This window comes from Saccostrea cucullata, unplaced genomic scaffold (assembly GCF_032062105.1).
Source record: "Saccostrea cucullata isolate Sc308-1 unplaced genomic scaffold, CSIRO_AGI_Scuc_v1 ctg466, whole genome shotgun sequence".
Lineage (NCBI taxonomy): Eukaryota > Metazoa > Mollusca > Bivalvia > Ostreida > Ostreidae > Saccostrea > Saccostrea cuccullata.
The window spans coordinates 135,395-159,278 of record NW_026921194.1 but is presented as its reverse complement, the minus strand read 5'-3'; the positions used below and the strand labels follow the sequence as shown (position 1 = coordinate 159,278).

The window sequence follows — 23,884 nt, the reverse complement described above, 5'->3', positions numbered from 1 at the left end:
AAGCTCAACAAAAAAATACACTTCCGTGAATGTACATGACTTTTGTTAATTTGTACATGTACTAACGAAGCTCTTTTTCCATGATATCATTAGTGATATAATTTTGCTAACAAGGTATGTTTTTAACTTTATATATATTGCACGTTTTTGGTATTATGTGTAAACGGAACAGATGGTTCACAGAGGTTGCGAACAGGATTTTACTCATATTTTACTCATATTCTTGTGGTTCTAGGGGTGTCCTTGTTATACGTGTTTTTCCCTGTTCACACTCTGGATTGTTCAAAGGACTAAGGAGACAGATCTCTGTATGTAATTTTTTAAGCTTATTAATCAATAAGTCATGATATATCTTTCGATAATTATTTTGATTTCTCGGGAAAATTGACAAATGAAGATATATTTATTAAACGTTATTAAACGTAGCATTGTTTTTGAAAGTGAGGTAATTCGGACAGTCATACCAAAAAAGACTTACCTGAAAAAAACAAGCAAAAACAAAAAACAACAAACAAACAAAAAACAAAAAGTAAAACATTTCCAAAATTAAAAATCCTATTTCATAGGATGGAGTGAAGGGGGAAGGATGTAGATCCTACTTCTCTCACTATCAAATGTTCAAATAAAATACTAGCCCCGTGTGGATCCAGGTTGGAATAGATCCTCAGTACCCCTTGCTTGTCGTAAAAAGGCGATTAAATTGGGCGGTCGTTTGCGTGAGACCGTATAAACCGGGGCTTCGTGTCACAGCAGGTGTGGCACGATAAAGATCCCTCCCTGCTCAAAGTCCGTAAGTGCCGAGCATAGGCCTAAATTTGCAGCCCTTCACCGGCAATGGTGACGTCTCCATATCAGTGAAATATTCTGGAGCGGGATACAGTATACAATCAATCAATCAATCATAAAATACTAACATAACACCTGTTTTACTTAAGGTTAACAAAAATAGGGGTGAAGAATGAGGAAGGCGGCCTTTCAATGAACATATATATATAGTATAGAAATATGAGGCAGATGAATATTAAAAACTCCCCATTCCCCCTCCCGACCCGCTTGTTACTACGTGCCTGATGTTTGTTTAAGTTATCAACAACGTGTCGCAAATACTGAGTTACCTGAACTGTTCCTAATACAGTAGTAGTGTTATGGCATTTATCATATCTTCGTGCTTCAAGAATGCTTCTATAAGACTCCTATAATCTTATTAAGGACTATTATGTGAACATTATTACCAAACATGTAACTCATATTTCATTCGTGTATTCCTTGTGACATGACCTTTCCTTGGGTACCAAATTTGACCTTTTGATCTTGAGCATGGAGTTGGACACACTTTTACACATATATTCCAAACTTTTACTTTGAGCATATCTTTTAAACAGTAGAAAGCAGGAATTTATCCTTCCCATATGTATTCTTTGATAAAAAAAAAAAACACCTTTCATTGGATACCAACAACCTTGACAATTTGACCTTGGAAATATCCGTACTTCTGAAAACAATTTAACCTTGGCCATAACTTTTGAACGGTAACGGGTATGGCTTTCACACTTCACATATGTAATCCTTGTGAAACAAACCTTCATTGCATACCAATAATATTGGCCTTTTGACATTGACCTCAAAGTTGATCTACTTTCCAAAGGCAATCCGTGACCATTATTTCTATAAGGTTAGGATCAGTGCTTTCATATTTTACATATTGAATTCTTATGATAATTATGACCTTTCATTTGATAGCAGGACCTTAGACATCTTGACCTTGGAGTTTGGCTTACTTTTAAAAAGTTTAGAGATTGGTCATAGCTTCTGAAAGATTGGGGCTAGGGCTTTTATACTTTATTCATGTATTTTATGTGCCAAGACATTACATTGGATGCCTTCAACCTTGACTTGTTGAACTTGACCTTGGAAATATCCGTACTTGAGAAAACTTGGGGCTGTTTACGTTTTTTTCAAAACCGCTGCGCGGTTTATGAAGCGTCAACTGCCCTAAGTTATGTTATATCGAATAACATAAGTTAAAATAAGCTTCATTCCTTAAATATTCAATGGCCGTATAGAAAGGATTTATATTGGAAGAGAAAAGCGTAAAAAAAAATTGTGTTACAGGCATTAGGATAGTTAAAGAATGAGATAAGGGGGGTGGTTTGAAGATGAAGATCTCTCAGAAAGATCTTTAAATAAAAGAGGGAGACTTTTAATGTTTACATTTGTCTAAACATACATTTGGCTTTTAGTCCTCCAAAAATACTTTAAAAATAATTATCGTACAGATCACCTGGGAATACTCATTTTTTCCTTTTATTTTTTTTTTTATTGAAAAGAAACAAAACGAATTTAATGACTACAAGCCATGCTTGTACAAATGCATGATTTAGTCACTAACGCCTACAGTATAATAATTTCTCTCACATGGTACTATATTTATATATTAAAAAGACTTAAAAATGTCACGCCCCGATCTGAACCAAAATGGTGATTTCAAAATTTAGAACATACGGGTGTACAAAGTGTCAGTTTATTTATTGTAGACCTGAAGATAAATCTAATTCGGGCGGGTTTAGGATTTAAGAAAAAAAAAACATGTACTACACTGTAGTTGTGCTTACATGTAAATTCTTAAAAATGTCAAACTTACATTACCTCATTTGTGATATTTTTCTTATATCTTCAGCTTGAAGTTGACCAGAGTTGAAACTTTGATTCATCATTCAGAGGATAACAACATTATTTTTAAAAACTTTTTCTCAACAAACCAAATTCAAGTAAGTTACCTAGTATATGTTTATACGTCACCTATATTTTTTACAGAATACCTCGTCGACACTAGTACATGTACTATAATCATTGCAGGAAATATTATCTTTGATTGAATAATTCCTGCCGTTCTTATTGGCTGAGTTCTGTAACCCTGCTTCTCTAGATCTCTTTTAATTGGGAAGGACTTCAATAAATGGCAATAACTAATGCAGTGTATCATTTAATCATTGAATCATATTATTATACAAATATGGACTCAATGTAGGTCAATATGCATTTATAATGACCCAGGATGACAGATATTGACCGAGGATACATGTATTATATCGACCGAGGGTGCCGGCCCGAGGTCGATATACTTCATGTATCTGAGGTCAATATCTGTCTTCCTGGGTCATTATAAATGCATATTGACCGTGCATTGAGTCCATATTTATTATATTAGATAAATAATAATTTCAATTTCTTTTAGTACAATGTATATCTTCCTTATGTTTACAGAGATAGTATTAACCATAAATAAGTTGAATGTAAATGTTTCAGAATTCATTGAATATCATTCATTATTAAATGATAAGAAATTTTGGTGCTCTCTGATTGGTCTAGACGCCATTTACTGGTGTGTACCTCAGAGTGAGTTCACCTCATATGACGTTCTGGGAGGTTTATTCGGGTTTTCCCTCTCGACCAACCATAGATTTGCTTACAGCTTTTTCGACCAATCAGATTGCGTGTTTCAAAACATGTGTCGGTGTGAATGTAAACATGTCAGACGCCATTACAAAGGAGATTACGAACTTTTGAAAGTAAAAGGTTGAGTATTTATTGTTTATTAATATTGTTTTTAACTTTTTAACTAATATTTGTTTAGCTGTTGAAGTATATCAACATGTAAAAAGTGTAATTACACTTTACATTATGGATGTTTATATTTGATGGAGACAAGAATGAAAGAGTCAGCAGTGTTGTAAAATTCCTCATCATTTAATAAAACGGTTATTGACTTTAGAATGCGGTCTACTCGTGACTATACAGACCTGGTCAGGTAATGGTTAACCTCGGCCTTCGGCCTCGGTCAAACAATACCTGACCAGGTCTGTATAGTCACGAGTAGACCTCATCAAAAGTCAATAATTGTATAGAGGAAATTGTTTCGGTAATAAATTTTAACCCATATCATAATAATAAAGCAATATATCTATCTCCGAATAACACAGAATATCCCCTCCCCCAGATTGAGAATCGCACTCGTTTACACTTGCAGAGGAAATGCACTCACAAAATATAAATACCCATGTCTTCTAAGATAAGATACAATCTTACATGGCATGCTTGTCTTTATTTTCTTTAGTCTCCGTAATCGCGTAAACAACGTCAAAACTCTGCTCGCCGAGTGGAAAAGTCGAACTCAACCATTAAATGGTATGTGGTAATTATTCCCGAAAAATGTTGACAGATATTCTTGTAATTGTTTTGTATTATCAACCTCAGAGTTCTTCGCTATGTCTTTTAAATTTTTCTTACCTACAACTTCCATGTTTGTCTAAAGCGAAAGTGAAAACGAGGCAGCTCGTGCGAGTCATTATTCGCTTTCAGCGGTCGTTATTAAAAAATAAGTACTTCGTACTGACCAATCAGATTATTGGATTTCACAAAGTTATATAATATAAAACAATAATTGCTGTTTTTTTTCAGTTAATACGATGATTTAACCACCCCAGGAGAACAATATTCATCGAGCCCGGAGGCAATAGTTGTAATACATTAATTATAAAGCTAATACATAGTCAATAATAATAAAGCAGTTAAAATAGAGAGAGCAAAGTAGTTTTCATTCGCTTAGCCTTTATTGAATGATAACAGAACAGCCGTTAATTAAAGTACCTAAAATGTACAGTTCCTATTAGTTCGAGTCATTTTATTGAAATATTGATATAAATCAATAGCAAGCGCGTCCATTTGTACAGCCAACTCATACCAGTTTTCACCGATGTTAGTTCAATGATCCTATAAAATATTCAGTTTATTATATTATATATATATATTTTTTTTTTTTACCTTTTTTCATGGTTTGGATGGAGCCTTAATCTTCACTGATTTTTATTGAAATTCAAATTTCACTCAATCCCCGCTTGAAGCAGCTGTACAGATATGACACAAAATCTTATCAGGAATACATACATTTTTTTTATTTTTAGGGGAATATCTATATCGTCAAATGGTTTTCTTGCCTTCCGAATGTCATTGTGGTCCGAAATGATTTGATTCTCTCCTGAACAAATCACTAATACCGATAATTCAATTCGCAGGTAAACCATAACGTGCGAGATGTATATATATACAATATGATGAATGGAATGTATACCATCGAAGCGACGAGAGTGGCCCAGTTACTTTTCCTTTAAACATTTTTTTTCTGTTTGATATTCAAATTCGACTTTCCCAGACAATATGCATGAACATGTATTCAAAAACCAATAAAGATAGAATACGATTATAAGCAATAAAATGATACTGTAATAAAACTGTCATGATATTGTAATAAACCAGATTTTGGAAGGAATCCAGATTTTATCAATTATTGCTGCTTCTTGTTTTTAAATAAGTTTTTTTTATAAAAATTATAAACATTTCGTTTATTACGGTTCTTTAATTTCAAACTGTTCTTAAATTGAACATACATGCGAATTTTATAGCAGAAAAAAATAATAAGATAGATAAAAATAGAAAAAAAAAGTTTCTTTAAAATGAATGACATATTTTAAATTAATTTTGAAAAAAAATTATATGCAGTTTGGGAATTATTTTATTGGATATCAAGTCCATTATCAGTATCAAATTCATGCAACAAAATTCGCTTGCTTAATTCATAGATCTCTTTAAAAACAAACACATGAACAATCATTTACATGCGATAAACTAAGGGTTTGGTTTCATCGTTTTAAAAAACACATACGTACCTTTACTTTAATCAAAAACTATGTATTCCTGTTTATAAATGTAAAACTAATTAGGTGTAAATTGACACCTTTCTCGATGAATTTGTTAAGACTGAACAAAACGTAACTATTATCTGAATCATCCATTGTATCTTAATTACAAAAATTACAAATTCTTTCACATTGTAATAGAGCTAAATAAAGACGTCTCTATTGGAACTCTCCTGTTTAAAAGGTGGAAATTGTTGTCGTGGAGTCTTTTTACATTGTCAAGTAAACAGACAGCGATTTCTTATAATACGAAATCTAATTGATTTATACATGTACATGCTTTGTCAAACATTAAGCCAATATTACATTTTAATATGTAATCTTAGCTAAACTTTTGCAGCTAAATTATGCTTATTCTTATTTTCCACAAGATAACTGTAAAATAAATGTACATGCATGTGTCCTTGAACGATTTGCACCAAAACATCAAGGCACGTGACAATGAACTTTATTCTCACTACTGAAAAACAATGCAGAAAAGATAAGATCAGAAATATAGCATGTCTGATGAAGAAGAGATTGCAGAGTATCATAAACCAAGAGAGCCAACTTTCTCAAATATACTGAATTATTATACATATAATAGGCGTGGATCTAGGGAGAGGGATCCAGACCTCCTGGACTTTCCAGAGCTATTTTATAAAATGTACATAATGCAAAAAAAAAAATACTTTTGACTTGAATGTAACCCCCCCCCCTCTAGAAAAAAGTCCTGGATCAATGCCTGTATTTGATAGATTATAAAGCATTTCAACTTTCAGAAGACATGGATTAGATTGAATATGATTTAACACATAACGCAAGAGTTCTTTATAGATACGTTCAGGACATTTAAATAAGTAATAAATTCCATCGCTTTCATTGCAGTTACATAATTTACAAATTTATAATCTGTCGAGAAATTGTTAAATCAGTCTCCTGCTACTCATTCGATCAGCACTTGTTGGTTTTATGACACCACTTGTATGTCATGGATGTAGACATCTATTCCTAAGAATGTATTAAAATCCTACTCATTAGTCTAGTATTAAGACAGCCTTCTCCCCCACCAAGTGCCCCCAATTCTATGTATTTATTTTCTTGGACTTACCTTTTTGTAATAATCACAAACTAGTAAATCCTAGACACATACTAGTAATGAAATATAACTCATCTAAACTATGTATTATTACTTGCAAACGGTACTGATGTTACAAACAGCGATCACTTTAATAAAACATAAGAGACTGATTCAACAAAACAAGCATCCTCTAAATGTTTCCTCTATCATAATGTTTTGTTTATTGATTCGCTTGGTTAGGGAATTCGAAACCCCTTGTGGAAACCCCCTGAGTTTCACAGTTTCAATAGGTAGACTCATTTCCTTTTAAACATAAGAATACATAAGACAAACGGCATACTCTAAGACCTGGCCTGGCCCCTTTGGCCTGGCCTTGCCTTTAAGTTGGCCTGGCCTCTATTTTGGCCTCTAATTTGGCTTCAAACCAAATTTTGACTAGGCCTCAAAAGTTGGCGTGGCCTCAGATTTGGCCTCTGTAAAAATTTGTGGCCTCAATTTTGGCCTCACTCAAAAATAATTTCTTTTTGAAAATTTGATTGATTTAATTGATTTTTAATTGGTATTATTTTTTCAAAGATTAAGCAGGTAAATAATATATTTCTGTTGATATGTAGATGTGATCATTAAAATAATAATACATTACCACCAATGATTTATGTTATTGATTTTCTATTGATCAATTGCAATTCTGAAGACTTAGTAAGATAGTAGGATAGATGATTTCACAAAGTAAAACATTTAGAAACATCAATTTAAATTATCAATAAAACAAAGAAATGCAGATGGGTAGTAATTACCTAAGACATAAAAAGAATGTTAGTTTTGCTCTTTTAAGTATCACTTGTTACATGTTTTATAAACACTTTATTCAGATTTAAAAAAACTATTTTGATAACGTGGACTACTCTTACAAACTGATAGAAAAAGTGTCAGTACTATGATATGCAAGTAATTGGTCACATTTTATATGATAGGGTTCTAATGGTCTGGTTCATAGGATGCAAACGTTTTGCAGCACAAATGTTAATAAACTATCATCAAACTCAACTTTTGTATTGATAATTGTAGATAGTGAAACTTGTAGTAAGAAATTCTTTACAAATAATGGATGGCGTTTTAGGCTATGCACATATACATTTCATTGCTGATTAACTTCAACCTTATCTCCTGTCAAGAATCATGCTGCAGAATTGTTATCATTAGATATCCAATTACAGTGTTACCGCACAGGAACAGAAAGTTATAAATTATCAGAAAATGTTATTTATATAAGTTTTTTTTTTAGATAGAAACTATTGTGAGAGTAAACTACATATGAGTTTTTAACAGAATTATCAAATCAGTATAATCTAAATATCTAGGTTTCTGCATTGGTATATGGTAGTATATTTATTTAAAAATTCTTTGGTGCCTGTATTCCTATATCACATTTAAGATGTTGCGGGCATAACAGTAACACAACACTCTACAGTGTGTGAAAGGCGATAATTCCTCACTTCACAAGTGGAAATTTTTCAGATCTCTTAATGACATTTGACATGATTTAGAGATTTTTTTTTCAACTTGCACAATTTGGAAAACAAAAAAAAAATTTCTAAATAATTAAGCAAGAGTGTCTGTAGTGTTAGTAGAATTACCGGTCATCAAATCATAAAATGAAATAAGTGTACACAGATCGATTGATCATCAATAAAATGAATCATATTTGTAGTAGTACATGACTATTTTTAATGTTAACATATACATATCAACAGAAATATGTAATTTACCTGCTTTTTAAAAAGAAAAAACTGAAATCAATTTTAAAAAAATCAATAAAATCAATAAAATTAATCAAATTCTGAAACAAAAATTATTTTTGGGTCAGGCCAAAATAGAGGGCAAAAAGAGCTAAGTTCACGAATTGCAAAAATCCGCCTAGTCACCAAAGTAAATAAAATTTTGTCACATAATACTAGAGGATTTGTAGGTCATAAAACAATTTATTTTTTGATAAAATCTCAAATGAGTATTGTAACGTCATGACGTTGACGTTACATACAAGACAACTTCATCATGATATTACGAAGTTTATCCAAAAGTAATATTATAATCCCTACAAAATCTTAAATAATCAAAGTTTATTACTCTTATTTATTTTGAATTTTGTTTTAAAATTTCATTTGATTTTATTTGATGATTATATTATCATAAATACCAAAAAAAAAAATTCTATAGTCGTACCACAAGAATGTACTAACGGCGTTATATATATGTCGGATCTTTTATATCTTCTAAATAGGTTATACTGTATAATAATGTATACATGCATTGCCATATACATGTACCGGGTATATCGGTACTAGAGTACCCTAAAAAAATTGAAATGATCATTTTATCAAGATATTGTGTAATTTAGTTTTCTATTTTTAAATGCTTAGTGTGTGTGTGGAGGGGGGGGGGGGGGGGAGGTGGGGTTTTTTTGCAAGGATAGATGTAGGCATTGAAAATTAGGGGTTACTTTTTTTGGTGATTTAGCTTTCCATTACCACCCTCTTTCAATTTGCTTCCGACCCTTATGTGGCTAAACAAAAATGGCCAATGAAACTTTTTATACCTTCGTAATTAAACGGCTAGCATTAGCATCCTCTGTAAACAGTTGTTTACTTCCTTGTTTCATGAAGCTCGGGATTTCAGCTTTGATTCCAAGATCCTCCAAGAAACAGATAGCATCCCTAAAGCCTCGGTCAACAACAAATATGTCATTCTCATGAACTCAGTGTTAATATCCTCAACATTTGACTTTAGCATGTGAGTAAGAATGTTTGCATCGTTATTTTTATTGTCTGCCAAATAGGGTCCAACAGCTGTCTTGTAATATCCAGTGGTTGTCACCACAACCATTGGCTTCACTAATGGTCTTCCTTTGTGAAAACTGAAAGACCGTCTTTGAAAATGAAAATTGTTACTCTTATGAATGTAAATATAGGTACCATCCAACACCAAAATCACTTGAGAACTGCCAGTTTCTCCGAATAGGATCTGCGCAAGAGGTCTGGTATGGCTTTCAATAACTTCCTCTCGTGAAATATGTTGAAGGCCCAAGTTTTGTGGAACAAAGGATGCAGTGAGAGACTGTCTTACAGAAGCTATAGCTCGCCGCAAACTGGATTTAGAGAAGTTAAAAATGGTAGAAAGTACTTTGTTGGAAAGTCCGGATTTCATCTTAAATAAAAAGATTCCCAAGGATGTGCGGGTGGAGCGAACAGGGGTGTTTCTAACATCTTTCAAAGACTCACACAATTCATCAAATGCCTCTCTGCTTATTCCTGTCAGTGTCAAGTAATCATTATCTGTTAGATTGGAGGAATTGTCGAAATCGATTCTGCAATTTTTGTTATGCTGCGCTGTAGCACGCAACCGTTTAATGAGGTCAGTAATAGCAGTCCTGCTAAGAAACGACTCACTAGTTGCTTTTATGCGTGGCAATACATCGGACTTGAATTCGCCATCTTCCAAGTGATTGGGACAGCATCGACTGCCAGCAGGTACAATTACCTCACAGTTCAGAAAGACATTAAACCTTGCATTTCATGGTACAACCATGAGCTTTAGTCCCGCGCGCTTGCATAAAAAGCATTGTGCATGGATTTTAGAGGTGGACGGTATTGAAAGAGATACAGATGGGGGACTTGATACAGCATTGGGTTTTCGACACTCTGGTATTGGACAGTAATCGTCACTTTCTCCATTAGATTTCGGGACCTCATGAACTTTTTGTTTGTCGGAAGCGTAATACTTATGCCTGCATTTGCTGCAAAGTGTGTCATGTTTATCAGAGACAGTGATTAAAAAGTTTTTCTGAAGGAAGCGATTTTCCGCTCTTGTTATCTTTCTTCTTTCATGTGGTTTTGTCCGTTTGTTGCATAATAAACAAGGGAAATTTTTTGGCCCATCACCAGGCATTCTGAAATAGAAATTTTTGAAATCTTGGTTGAAGACTTCTGCTTTAATTCTTCAATTCAAAACTTATCAGACACAAACATTTTGACAGAAATGGACTGTTTACTTTATTATCTCAAACAACAATATCTAAGGTTTTAAGCCCACCTATTCTCGGATAGTGCATATTGAAAATTATTCATATTATGACCCCCGGGGATACGTTAAGGCCACAATGGGGGTCAAAGTTTTACAAACTGGGAATATTTAGGGAAAAAAATTCTTCTCAATAACATAGAAGCTATGTTTAGTCATCTTAACATGTAAGCATCTTCATGTCGTGTAATTTCAAATTTGTTCAAATCATGACCACTCCCCCTCCCAGATTGGGGATAATTTTTTTTACAAAGTAATGTATAGGTCAGAAAATCTTCAAAAGAACAGCAAAATTATTTGCTAAATTGATATGTAGGCATCCTTAATTAGTTTAAAAATTACCCCTCCCCAGCCAAGTAAACTTTTCAATTCTGAACTGATTTGGGCTTTTTCTTAGCCGATGTGCTCAGGTGAGCCATGTGGCTGATGAGCCTCTTGTTTTGGTCATACCCAATGCTCTTGGATGAAATCATAAAGTGTTCTGATTTTTTATTTATTTATCAATTTATCTATTTTTTTTTTTGGGGGGGGGGGGGGCTGTTAACATTAGGAATGACATTTGATTACTATACACTGGCCAAAGGATCCAGGGAAGGGGGTATATATACAGTATGAACGTAATGCAAGTATAACATAGGATAACATTTATATTTCTGTTTATCTGTTTGTCAGGGAAGTTTGCTAAATTGAGTAGAACCCTCCCTAAAATGAAAATGATTAATTATGGCCTTTTCCTAGATTAAAGATAACATTATCTAAAGTTTGTAAATACACATATACAGTAGAACTATGGAAAAATGCGATTGTGAGTGTTTTTTAAGTTTTTTTTTTAAATATCCCTATCAAAGCAATAATGAACATCATCTTAGTGGTTCGATGTTACAAGTACTATTTCGTAATAATTAAAACATTGGCTGAAAAAAAAGCTAAAAAGATAATATTATATAAACTATAGTATTCTATCTTGAATGGAATTACATTTAAAGAGTGGTTGCTCTCTCTTTCTTTCTCTCTCTCTCCTATTATAAGAAAGAGAAGTAACTCATTGAGAAAAGAAAATTCAAGTAGGCTCACTTTATGTTTTTGTTTTATTCGAGCAAACTAAGCAGTCACTGGACTAAGTCATCCGTGCCAAGTAAAATTCATTTTACAGCTGTGAGATTGCCTAACTATATAGTAAGTTTTTCATTTATGCTTTGCTTTGATTTTACGATAACAAGACGTACGATAGCACTTGTAACATCGATATTCAGTTCAATATTAATTCGTTATTCCGAATTTCCTATGTTGAATGCGTGTGACAATCACATTGCCTAGTAGTATCAAGAATTTTTTTTTTATAAATAATTGTTCCTTTTTAAATACCAATGGCAATTTTATAACAAGGGACTATTTAAGGGATTGTTATAACGTGTGTGATGTTTGTTGATGCAGACGTCATTTGACATCGATATACTGCTAAACTGTACAATATCGGATATGTTTATAATGTGGATAAACAATCTCAATTGAAATTGATACACACCTTCTGGTAGTTGCATCCGTTGTAATATGAATCTTCTAGGTGATTTGATCACTCAGGATTGGATTATCAAAAACTTTTGCCGAATTCAATAAAATGTTTGATCATCATTTTTTTTTTTGAGTTGTTCCCCTTTGATTGCATAGTGACCATGGCGACAACAAGATCGATATCAAAACACACAAACAAAAACACCCTACTTGCACACATAATGATGCTCATAATCAGGCTTGGGGTCAATTACTTTGAAATGTAATTAATTACTTTAAAATACATTGATAATTTTGTCAATTACTTGCAATTACAATTACTTTGATTTTTTCAAATGTAATTAATTACTTTCAATTACTTTGACAAATGTAATTAAATACATTTCAATTACTTGAGTTTTATTTCAAAAAAAAGAAAAAGAAAGATTTTTTTGTAACCAAAAAAAAAAAAAAAAATATTTTTTCTATAATAGTGAATTTTTATTCGGTGTTTTTGTTCTTGAATATGACAGGGGTTCACACCTGGACCAATTTAGACCTTTACCTATAATGACTTGGGCAGTGTGACACACTGTATAAACAAATTAAATTAAACACAATGAGACATTTAATTATTGTACAAACATAAGCCCATGCTACACCAGCATGGTGTATGGCAAGAAGTGTGTTACTTTCTTGAATCCATGTTTTTGAATAAAATAAATTAATATTTCTCACACATTTATTCAGTATTTTCTATCTTAAAATGTATATAATACATGCACATGTAAATCTTAAAGGGGATGTAGTTAGTCTATAATTACTGTAAAAAGAAATTAACTATCTAAACCATCTATTGTTACTTTCAAGTGGGAATAGGTAGAATTGAGATTTTCAAGAAGTAGGAATAGGTAGTATTTATCCACCAGTGTAAAAACTGTGTATCAGTATATAAACTTTTAAAAACTTTAATTTTGAAAAAAAGTAATTGAAATGTAATTGAAAAGTAATTGAAAATACATGACCTTTTTGAAATGTATTTAAATACATTCAATTACTTGTAATTGAAAGCTCACTCAAATACAAATTACTTCCAATTACTTTGAAAAATGTAATTAATTACACTCAATTACAATTACTTTATTCAATAACCCCATCCCTGCTCATAATTTATAAAGCTTTTATTTATAAATATTTCATAATCATAGCAGTTTTTAAGGTCATGACCGAATATTCAAATACAGTACCAAACTGAAAGTCGGAACAAGTTGTAGACCTGTAAAACGTTTCAAATGACATTACTGCATGCCGTCAAATTTAATGACAGATTTTCGTGTTTATTGGAAATAATATCATGTAAAATATATTATTAGGAATGGTATTCGGATTTAAAAACTTTTTAAACAATACATAAGCAATATAAATCAGCTTCTTGTGAAGAAACCACATAATTCCTTTATGGTGGTCGGCACTGCGAGGCTTGACGCTAAAGAAAAAGTATTATTTTCGATGTGGCCACACCTCCTGAACAAAATAAAAATATGCTTTAAGAATTCCATTTTTTATTGTTTACTTAATGACATAAATTTTATTTTGTTCAAAGGGTGTGGCCACAGCAAAAAATGAAAAAGAAAACGGAAAAATGATGCATTTTGATAAAAAAGGAGCAAATTGCACGTGTTTCGACGTTTACTATACAAATATGACGTCATAATATGTAAAAATCGACATACACTTTTTAAGCTCGATACCTAGGGGTAATATTTTTATTATAATTTTTCCCTCTTAAATTCAGTTCAATTTTCCTAAAAAAATAGGCCGCTATATGCACTGCGTGAATTTAGCTCTTTTTACAGAGGCCAAATTTGAGGCCAGGCCAACCTTGAGGCCAGGCCTGGCCAGGTTTTAGAGTATGCCAAGGCGGCATAACTGCAATATTATTAAAAATTTGAGTGGTTAAATAGGAAAGGAGGGACAGCCTTATTTTGACCACATTTATGTTAAAACTAAGTATGGGTAATGACTCACTCACTTAAAACTTAATGCTATTTTTTCATTGGGTGGAAGGAAATTGTTACATAGATGTAGTGGTCTTCTTATAGAACTTTCCTAGACTCCTACATATCTATACAATACGAAAAAAAAACCATGACCTAAAAGAATATTTTAATTAAATTTGGAGTCAAAATTAAATGTTTTCAGCTGGAGTGTAAGATAGATGGAATCTAGGTTTCACTGAGGATATCACATGACGGTATGTAGTTAAGTTTAATATTTATCTTTTCATTTATTAAATAGCATGACTTTTATGAACCAGATAGCATATTGACCCCCTTAGATTTGCAGAGTTATTAAACGTATGTAATGTACTTTAGCCAATAAAAGTGACTTTAATTGACTTGAGTGGAACCTCCAACCCCTCGCCCCCACCCACACACACCAACACACACACACATACTTGAAAAAAAAATTCTGGAACACTGCCTATATATAATTTATTCTAGTATTCAAGGGTATAGTAAAACACATTTTGCTAAGTTGATTTAATATTTATTACGTTATAAAGCCTTTCAAATTTCAAAACTCATAGATTGCATTGAAAATGATTTACATAAAGTTCAGTACATTTAAATAATTAATAAACTGCATAGCAAGATGCCATATCCGAGTCTCGTGCTACCCAGTCAGTGTAAGGCTTATGACGCGACCTCTAAGTGTAGGGTGTAGTCATTTATTCTTAAGAATGATGAAGAAAATGCGACAAATTAGTCTAGAATAAAAAACATCACCCTCCTCACCACACACCCCAATATTTTATTTTTTTAACTTACCTATTTATACTCATAACACATAATTCCTATAGACACCTTGAAAATAAAACTTATCTAAACCATGTGTCATCACATACAAAATGTGCGGATGTAATAAACAGCGATTTGAAAATAAAGAAGAAAATGATCTTCAAAACAAGCATTTCGTAAAAGGTTTGTCGTTTAAGAACCACTCTTCTATCTCTAATATTTCATCTTTCATTGCTATGATAAGCACCCTAGCTTTCATGGGCGCAGTTATAGGCTTAATATTAATTACTTATTAAACTCTATGTTATTTATTATTTATGAAAACTATTTCTGACTCATGCAATTTAAAGTCCTTTGCCTATTGGCTGACTCATGATTTAAATATCACGGTGAAACCGGTACCAAAACAGATTACAGAGTGCAAAACCGCAATATCGGTATCGACCTGGTGTTCTCTTTTCATGCAAACATCACTTTGAAAATCAAAGCACTGAAAGTACTGAAAAAAAGTTAGCATGCTTTCATCGATTATGTACAGTGTACAATAACAAAAATTGCCTTGAATGATGATTTTAAAGTAAGCATGCATATATTTGTCCAGTGTCATCAGCGAAGAAGCAGACACACTGAATTTTGTAGTACTTTACTAAATGGTTAAACCAATAACATCCCAGACTGATGTCACAAATGTATGTTTCAAATTATTAATCTGAGATTTTCAGCTTGAAAGACAGCAAGGAAGTTCAATTTCAAAAAATTATCCCAATTGTCTCCATTGGTGGCGTCCAAAAGTGCTCAGAACGAAAAAAAAATTATGTTGATGTTGCAAATTTAATTGTCTTTCATGCTCTATTGATTCTGAAATTAGGTAACTGTAAAGGCAGCTATAGCACGATAGCAAACAACTCCAAAAGAAAATAAAATGATAATTCAAATTCTTAAGAGTAATTGATTAGGAGTACTGTACATAGATCTTTAGCTGGCTAGTCTGAGAAAAACGGATGGACGAGCAGAGAATTTATTAATTTCAGAGAGCTTCAGTTTCGTAGGCTCACTGCGGGTCAGCAGGTGTAACCTGTCATTGGGCATGCTTACTTCTCCTAGGCACCGGAACTTTCAAGGATCCGTTTTTCTTTTGAGACCCGATCACTGTTCATTCTGTATTTTGATACAGATACTGAGTACATCTGTTTATTGATATTATGAACTATTTCTCTCGCAGGAAGAAAGACAAGTACACAAGATGATAAAGTTTAAGAAATGTACATTTTTGACTTTTCAAACAATTAAATTTTCGAATAAGTCAATGGTATATGACAATTATTTAAAAAAAGAGTCTTGAACGATATGTTTAAACGAACATATACTGAGTATTTGGTAAATATTTTTCATGCAATTTAAAAATTTTTACGACTTATACCTTGCATAGGAATTTAGCAAACTTTCAAAAATTATCATTTATTAGATATAATTTTCTATTTGTGCTAATTGTCAAGATTTTTCATGCCTCTTTTTTCTGTGCATATTTTATATCGGCTGATTTTTAGAAGAATATCGAATGCCGATTAATTTTTTTTCCAATTCTTTAAGATTAATTTTAGTATTTTCAGGGTCCCATTATTTTTATTTAAAATAAAAATGTGATCGTTTATTATCGTTTGTTGTTAATATGGGTCTATTGAAAACCTAACAATTAATCACAGGCACCTGAATTTTTATCATTTAGTCTCTAAATTAGCCAAATATCGAAACATTCTACCCCCTCTATTTATAAATACACAAGGTGTGCAACGCCATTTTGACCACCTGTTCGATTCAGGCTTCAATTTAACAAATAAATCGGATATGCCTGCTGGTTTTCGTGTAGCATTGGGTTCAAATATGATATTTCTCGCTATTTGCATTGATAATGTTATCAGCTAAACTTCATGCTGACTTTGAATTTCGTTACAGGGCCCGATCACCATCACCTGATGTCACGGAAATTAAATCTCGACACCAAATGCTCCTATACTTTTTTAATACAACAATTATAAATTTATTTCATTGACAAACACAATGAGAAAAAAAATGAAAAACCGAAAGATCACGTTGTTTTGATAGTCTTGATTTTATTAAACATATGTTAAATGTGTTAGAAACGAATCATAGGTAGATGCTTTGTTGAAGTTTCCGTTGTCGATAGGTAGCGCCTTATGGAGTTTCCGGTGTCGATAATTGCGTAATATCGTTGAACACATGCCATAAAGCGGTTAGCGAAGCTAACCGCCTAAAATTACCATTGAACATATGCTTCCTTATGATATATGTAGCGACAGGCATAAAGGGCTATAGAGAGATTGTGGATACATATATTGCGTACATTAAAGCATCTTGGGTAGCCAAGGGTTTCTGATACGCTACTCTCATCATAAACCCTTGGCATACGGTGTTCATAAAAATCGGGATTTTTTAAAACAGAATATTGATTGGATTTCATTACACACCTGTCGACTAATCATCATTTTTTTTATAAATGACGATATTTGCGTTCGGGATACTTATTGACTCTTTAGTCTCGGAATAAAAAAACGCATGTCAACAACGATCCGTGAGATAACATGCAATTCTATAAATAACTATGGTGTCATCCAATATCTTCTAAATATGTGATTAAGAATTTATATTGATACTTCCGATTTGTACTATGAATAATTAATTAACACTACTCAATTATTGCTTCTAAATTATTCTTGATAAAACTTTAATTTAACTTCAAATATGCGTCTTTATTTCTGTCGATGACGCAAGCTGTGCGTACCTGATAGATACAAGATCATGTGACGTAAACAATCCCGTCTTTTGACCTCAATGTATGCCAAGGGTTTATGAGGAGAGTAGCGTATCAGACACCCTTGGCTAGCGAAGATGACATGAAAGAAAAATATCATTTATTTATGCATCATTATTTTAATAATTATTGTGTATTTATATAGACTGGCACCCTGACATTGGTTAACGGGCGCAAGCGCCCTGAAAAACCAACTTTTAATTCCTAGCGGCAGCGACTGGAATCGAGCGCAGAGAACCAGTGCTAGAGTTTACATGTAGGACTCCAAAGTGCGATGGGACTCCAAAGTCCGATGGTCACGCCAAAGTCCGATGGTCTGCGCCAAACCCCTATGGTTTGACAGGCCAAAGTCCGATGGTGTGGAAAATAATTAACGTTCATGACGTCATAGTACTGCTGCGCAAAAATGAAATTCCGCTCCATCTCAAGCCCGATTTGTTTAAAATGAAATACAAATAAATATTAAATGCAAAGATTAACCCTAATCTTTTAGACATTGGTGCGAGACTTACACTTATCAGTCGAAAAATTTGTTAAAACTATAAGCTAGATATCTTGCATGGGTGCTCGACTTACTCAAATCAGTATAATAGTGTGCGAGGACTAACCAAAAAAATCTCTCGGGGAAACACATTGGTGTTCAAGAACTAACCATTATCAGTCGAATGGTCTACAGCGACTAGCCCTAATAGCTCTGGTGGGCGAAAACAATAAGCAATATCACTAAAAATGTATGTGAGACGAATACTAAAGCAATAGATTTTGAATGCAGGACAATGTCATGACGTGGGACTATTGTGACGTCATAAACGTTGATTGTTCCTCCGCACCATAGGACTTTGGCGTGTCAGACCATCGCACTTTAGCGTCGCGCGTCTCATAGGAAACGAGCCATAAGACTTTGGTGTGACCATCGGATTTGGCGTCCGTAAAGACCACGTGCTATCGGGTTTTGACGCAGACCATCGGGGTTTGGCGAGACCGTCGGACTTTGGCGTCACCATCGGACTTCTGAGTCTTACGTATATACTTTGCATTCGTGCGCAATATGATTCGGCTCACTGGATAGAGAACTTATCATTATTAAATTGAAGCTTATTGACATTTTTTCATTACATCATATGGAATTGATAACTTTCTCAATTTTTAAGAAAAAAAAATATACGAAATTGTTATATATCGTCACACACAAGTACATTTATACAGGTTGTAAATGTGAAAAAAGAGAAAAACAAATAAATGAATAAAAACTTTCGAACAAACATGTAAGTATATGAATGAAATAAATAAAATGATGTTCTAAGACGTTAATTGATGAATTGAAAAATATATATACATGAAATAATAGAAAAGGTTGATATTTTTTTGTCACAATGCATGTTTTATTTACATCAGATCCTGAATTTTCAATGGTTGCACTAAAATAAAATAGATCAAGACTATCCTTAAAAATAGATCAAGGTCAAGGCGGAAAATTCAAATTGAAATACAAGAAGAATATGTGGAAAATGGAATTTTCATTATATTTTAGGATCACTTTTTATCTTCCAGTATTATATATGTGTTAAGATCAGGTAAGAAATAATAATTCAAAAATATGATCTGGATCATAGTCATTAAATTGGGATTTAAAATTGTTCAAATATAACGGTCTTAGTGAGTGGTAGGACAACAACTGGGAATCAGAATTTTACGTGTGGATCTGACTTCCCAAGAACAGCAAAGTCATTAAGTGATTGCTCGAGTTTATTCAAACCATCTGGAGGCAGATATGAAGTCACATTAAGGGATTAATGCAAGTTTTACATACATGCATGCACCATGCATGAGCATGTATTGAAAAAACAGCATGTCAACAATGATTCATGTATACAAAAAAAAAAATCATTTTTGAAGAAAAGATTCAATTTTATTCAATTCATACCCCCACCCCATTTTGAGTATGATCTGGGCATATCATACATATAACAGATCGAAGTATTACATCAGTCATTATACCCCAGGGTTTTTTTGAAGAATTGGGCACAAAATGGGGAAGATTTTTAATGTAATCTATCTATATAGAAAAAAAATCTTCAGAAAAGCAAAGCAGAGCTTATATGTTTCAGATAAACATTATTGCCAATAGGATTAATTCATATACAGATTCAAGTTTGTTTAAATCTTTACCCTATGCAGAATGCTGGGCAGGATGGGGTACCATATTGGTAAATGTTTTTATTACAATGTAGCAAAACATCTCCTAACGAAGAGCACCGTAAGGGTTAAGAGTTTAGAGTTTATGTGTCTCATGGGAACCTTGTGCATGTTGGACCGATTGGCCACTAGCGAACTGTCCTAATAGTAATGATCTATTTATTTTTTTTAGACCCGGAGAGAAAGCTTTGGCAGGCGAGACAAGCGTAGGAATTTGATTTAACTAACATTTTCTGAAATCAGCAGGCAATTTCTATGCTGGACAGAGGTAACCACAGCAATTAAACATCCTTCCTTTAACATATTTTTCTTTTATTTTTCTTTTTCAAAGGAAAAACTCAAAATAATCATTTCATGAAGTACTGTTCATAAAAATTAGTAGGCGTTGCTTCCTACGTACCTCATAAATTATTTTAAAGTCATTTATTTCCATAGCCTAAGTCTTGAAAAAAGGTATTAAAGAAGAAGGTATGATTTTAGCTTTATTGCGCCCTAAAAATGTAATGACATCAAAAAATGACTCTGATAAATCAGGAAAGAATTCCCATTCTGCAAATATGACGTCATAAATGTAAAGCATTTCTCTATTTACAACAGAAAAAGCCTCAAAATGGCACATTTCAAGGGTAATTTTCTTTTAGAAAACAGTGTCCACAGCCGTCGCCCACGTTATTTTTTATATTTATACCCCCCTCTTGAAAAGCGGGAGGGTATATAGTAATCGTTAATTCCGTCCGTCCGTCCGTCTGTCTGTCCGTCCGTCTGTTACGCTTTGGGGTACCCATCTCTTATCCGTAACTCCTCTCATACCACTGAATGAAATTTGACGAAACTTTCACAGAATCTTTATTACATTTTGCCATTGTGCACCTCCTATTTTACTTTTTTATCCGACACATATTTTGGGTTTCCCGGCCACAGGAAAACATGGACTTTTTCACCTGTTATTACCATATGGGAAGCGGGGGGTCTCATTTAGTGAGCTCATTGCTCCCAGTACCTCTAGTTTGTGCAAAATTCAATAACAAATAAGATATCTCAAGATCTTTGTGGGCGATGCCTGTGGACAATGTTATCTGAAAGAAAATTTCATTGAAAATTGGTGTCTTCTGCAACTTTTTAAGAATATACGGGAAAATGCACATGTTTATGATTTCATAATAAGCATTTAAAAAAACACATAATTTTATGAGAAAAATTACTTGTATGATTTTTCTGCATTGAATTTCAATTATTTAAAAAGCATGAGTTTTCAACTTTTACACCAGTTTCATTTTTTAGAAAATCACAGGGCAAAATTTGTATGGAAACCATACCTTCTTCTTACTATCCTGAGATGTCACTATACATTTGGTGTTCAGAACACTGCATGTATCCAGATGTTAATTAAACGGCGAAGTTCATGCAAACTCAGTTTTTCTATGTATGTTTACAATCAAAAGTGATCAATGTTTTTCAATTTTAACCACTCTGAATATTGATTTCTTTAGGACATAAGTACATGTCACATCATTTTTCTTGGAAAAAAAGTTCTTAAAAATAGGATTATTTGAGTAAGTAACCCTTGTTTTGTTATATATAATTACATTGTTTTTACTTTTTTTTTTATCCCTATACCAATATTATTTTTGTTAAATATTTAAAAACATATATATTTCTTTCAGCTGGCCACCCTTCTGAAGAGGACAGGCGAAAGTGTCCGAAACCCAGGCATCAGTGTCTGTGTAAAGGGTACACTGAAGCTTCTAGAACCGAAGCAAGATGGATTTCATCTTCATCATATTAACATTGAGGATAATGTTATTAAGCTGTCCTAGAAACATTTCCTGTTTACAATTTCGGAGGGAAACTGTAATCATTTTTACGCTGACATTTTGTCATAGCTATCATAAAACACAATTTAATGCTAAAAATCTAGGAAAGAGGTTAAACCTTATGAATTAAAAAAAGGCGTTTAAAATATTAAGGAAACAAGGACGATACACAGCGAAAAGAAAAAAATATGTAAATCATGGCATTACTTGACATCGATCCCCATGTAGTACGACACACTAAAGTATGAATGATATGCTACTCCCAAAAAGAAAAATACGCGGGTATTTTAAGGAAGTATATAAATCATTTCTTGGGAAATTGATAAGAAAATTAAGTTCGATAATTTATTCAAACCACTGATGAACGTAAACTATAATTAACTATTGCATAAAGATAAAAAAAAGTGTCTAACGCAAAGACATGCACCACCACCACTGCATCACGTGACTTCTATTTATAGAGAAATGTTCGAACAGAACAACAATACCATGAGTTTAATGAATTCTTTGAGTAAATAATATAGTAGAAAAACATCTATTTTGCGTAAAGAGTGCTGCCAGAATCCCACTGTCCTGTCGGTAAAATAATTATTCAACACATTCGTACGAAACCTTACCCGATGTTTTGAATTTTATACATATGAACCGAGATTTTTCGTAAAACCATGCCTAACTCGGGATTCTAGCAGCACTTTCCAAGTATCTTAGAAGCGAACTTTTCATCTGTACAAACCTTATTTTTTGAAATATCCAGCTTAGTGTTGTTCTGCATTATTTTTGTCAGAAATGACAGAGGAAAGACCAACTAGGATACGTTTTTAGCTGACTGTCTTCAAAAGAGAATATAATCGATGAAAAAAAAATTGCATACCTGTATGATTAACTGAACTCAATTTGAATTTCACATAATATTCACGGTATTTGCTTTTAAATTCTATTTTACGTATCTCTGTATATGCCTTTCTTAGCCAAATTCTCTTCATGACATGATCAATTTCCAAGTTACTTGATGAACACATATGACGTCATCGATGGTAGATTTTAATCAAAATGACAGCTAGAGCATAAGAAAATAAAAACATTTTATTTTTGTTAATTTTTAGACGTTTCAATTCATTTTCTAGGGTAAAATTACATCTCTAAATACCAATATTACGAAAACTTCTGTTGTAAAATTGACGACATCTCGCCTACTAATACGTCATAATGTATCAATGATTTAGTCAAGGTAGAATATTCTGTATGTTTCCTTATCACCCCTGCGTAGCCCCCCCCCCCCCCCCCCCCCCGTACACGATTGTTTCTTCTACCCCCATCTATTTTATGAAGGAATAAATAAAAGAATAAAAATAAAAAAGAGTAACAGAGTAACGCTTTATTTCAGATTGGGGGATGCAGACAATCACTAGAAAGTTTAAAAGAGAGCATAAGTTGTCCAGTAAATAAATTTGAATGGGAAGCAAGAGCACAAGCGATGCAGTGTGAAATGTATTCACAGAACTGCACCGACAAGTCTTTTTTTGTGTACCATTGCCTGATAAATCCATGGTCTAATGGCACAATAGAAGTTTGCGCTCCGATGGTTAAAATATTGGGTAAATATTCATGTTTCCAAAATCCTGAAACATCTATCTACACATGCAATTCACAGATGAGAGTTCTAGTTGCAATGTTATTTGCATTTACAAATAATAAATGAGATTTATTTAGTATAATTATATTTTTTTAAGGTTTTATACATCCGCCGAAAAAAGGTTTTATGAATGTAAAAATCATTCCTTTCGTGTTTCCTTTTGTTTATTTGTTTGAACAGATAAACAGCTAAGTGGCCATATGGTCTTCTATTATACATCTAATTTTAA

At 32.9% G+C, this 23,884-nt stretch overlaps 1 protein-coding gene across 3 annotated transcripts in view; it reads left to right on the top strand.

Moving 5' to 3' along the window:
* Window positions 1–247: 247 nt before the first annotated feature.
* The window catches only part of LOC134259434 (uncharacterized), a 33,486-nt gene continuing 9,849 nt past the window's right edge, over window positions 248–23,884 (top strand). The window contains exons 1-7 of one of the 3 annotated variants that reach the window (XM_062742016.1): window positions 248–308; window positions 2,678–2,772; window positions 19,674–19,744; window positions 20,381–20,476; window positions 21,699–21,761; window positions 21,873–22,059; window positions 23,407–23,617. In XM_062742016.1, the coding sequence (XP_062598000.1) occupies window positions 21,970–22,059; window positions 23,407–23,617 (301 nt within the window). In that variant the 5' untranslated portion in view covers window positions 248–308; window positions 2,678–2,772; window positions 19,674–19,744; ... (1 more) ...; window positions 21,699–21,761; window positions 21,873–21,969. Of the gene's footprint in view, window positions 309–2,677; window positions 2,773–14,612; window positions 14,636–19,673; window positions 19,745–20,380; window positions 20,477–21,698; window positions 21,762–21,872; window positions 22,060–23,406; window positions 23,618–23,884 lie in introns of those variants that run through there. The other 2 variants (XM_062742017.1, XM_062742018.1) reach the window with 2 other exon arrangements.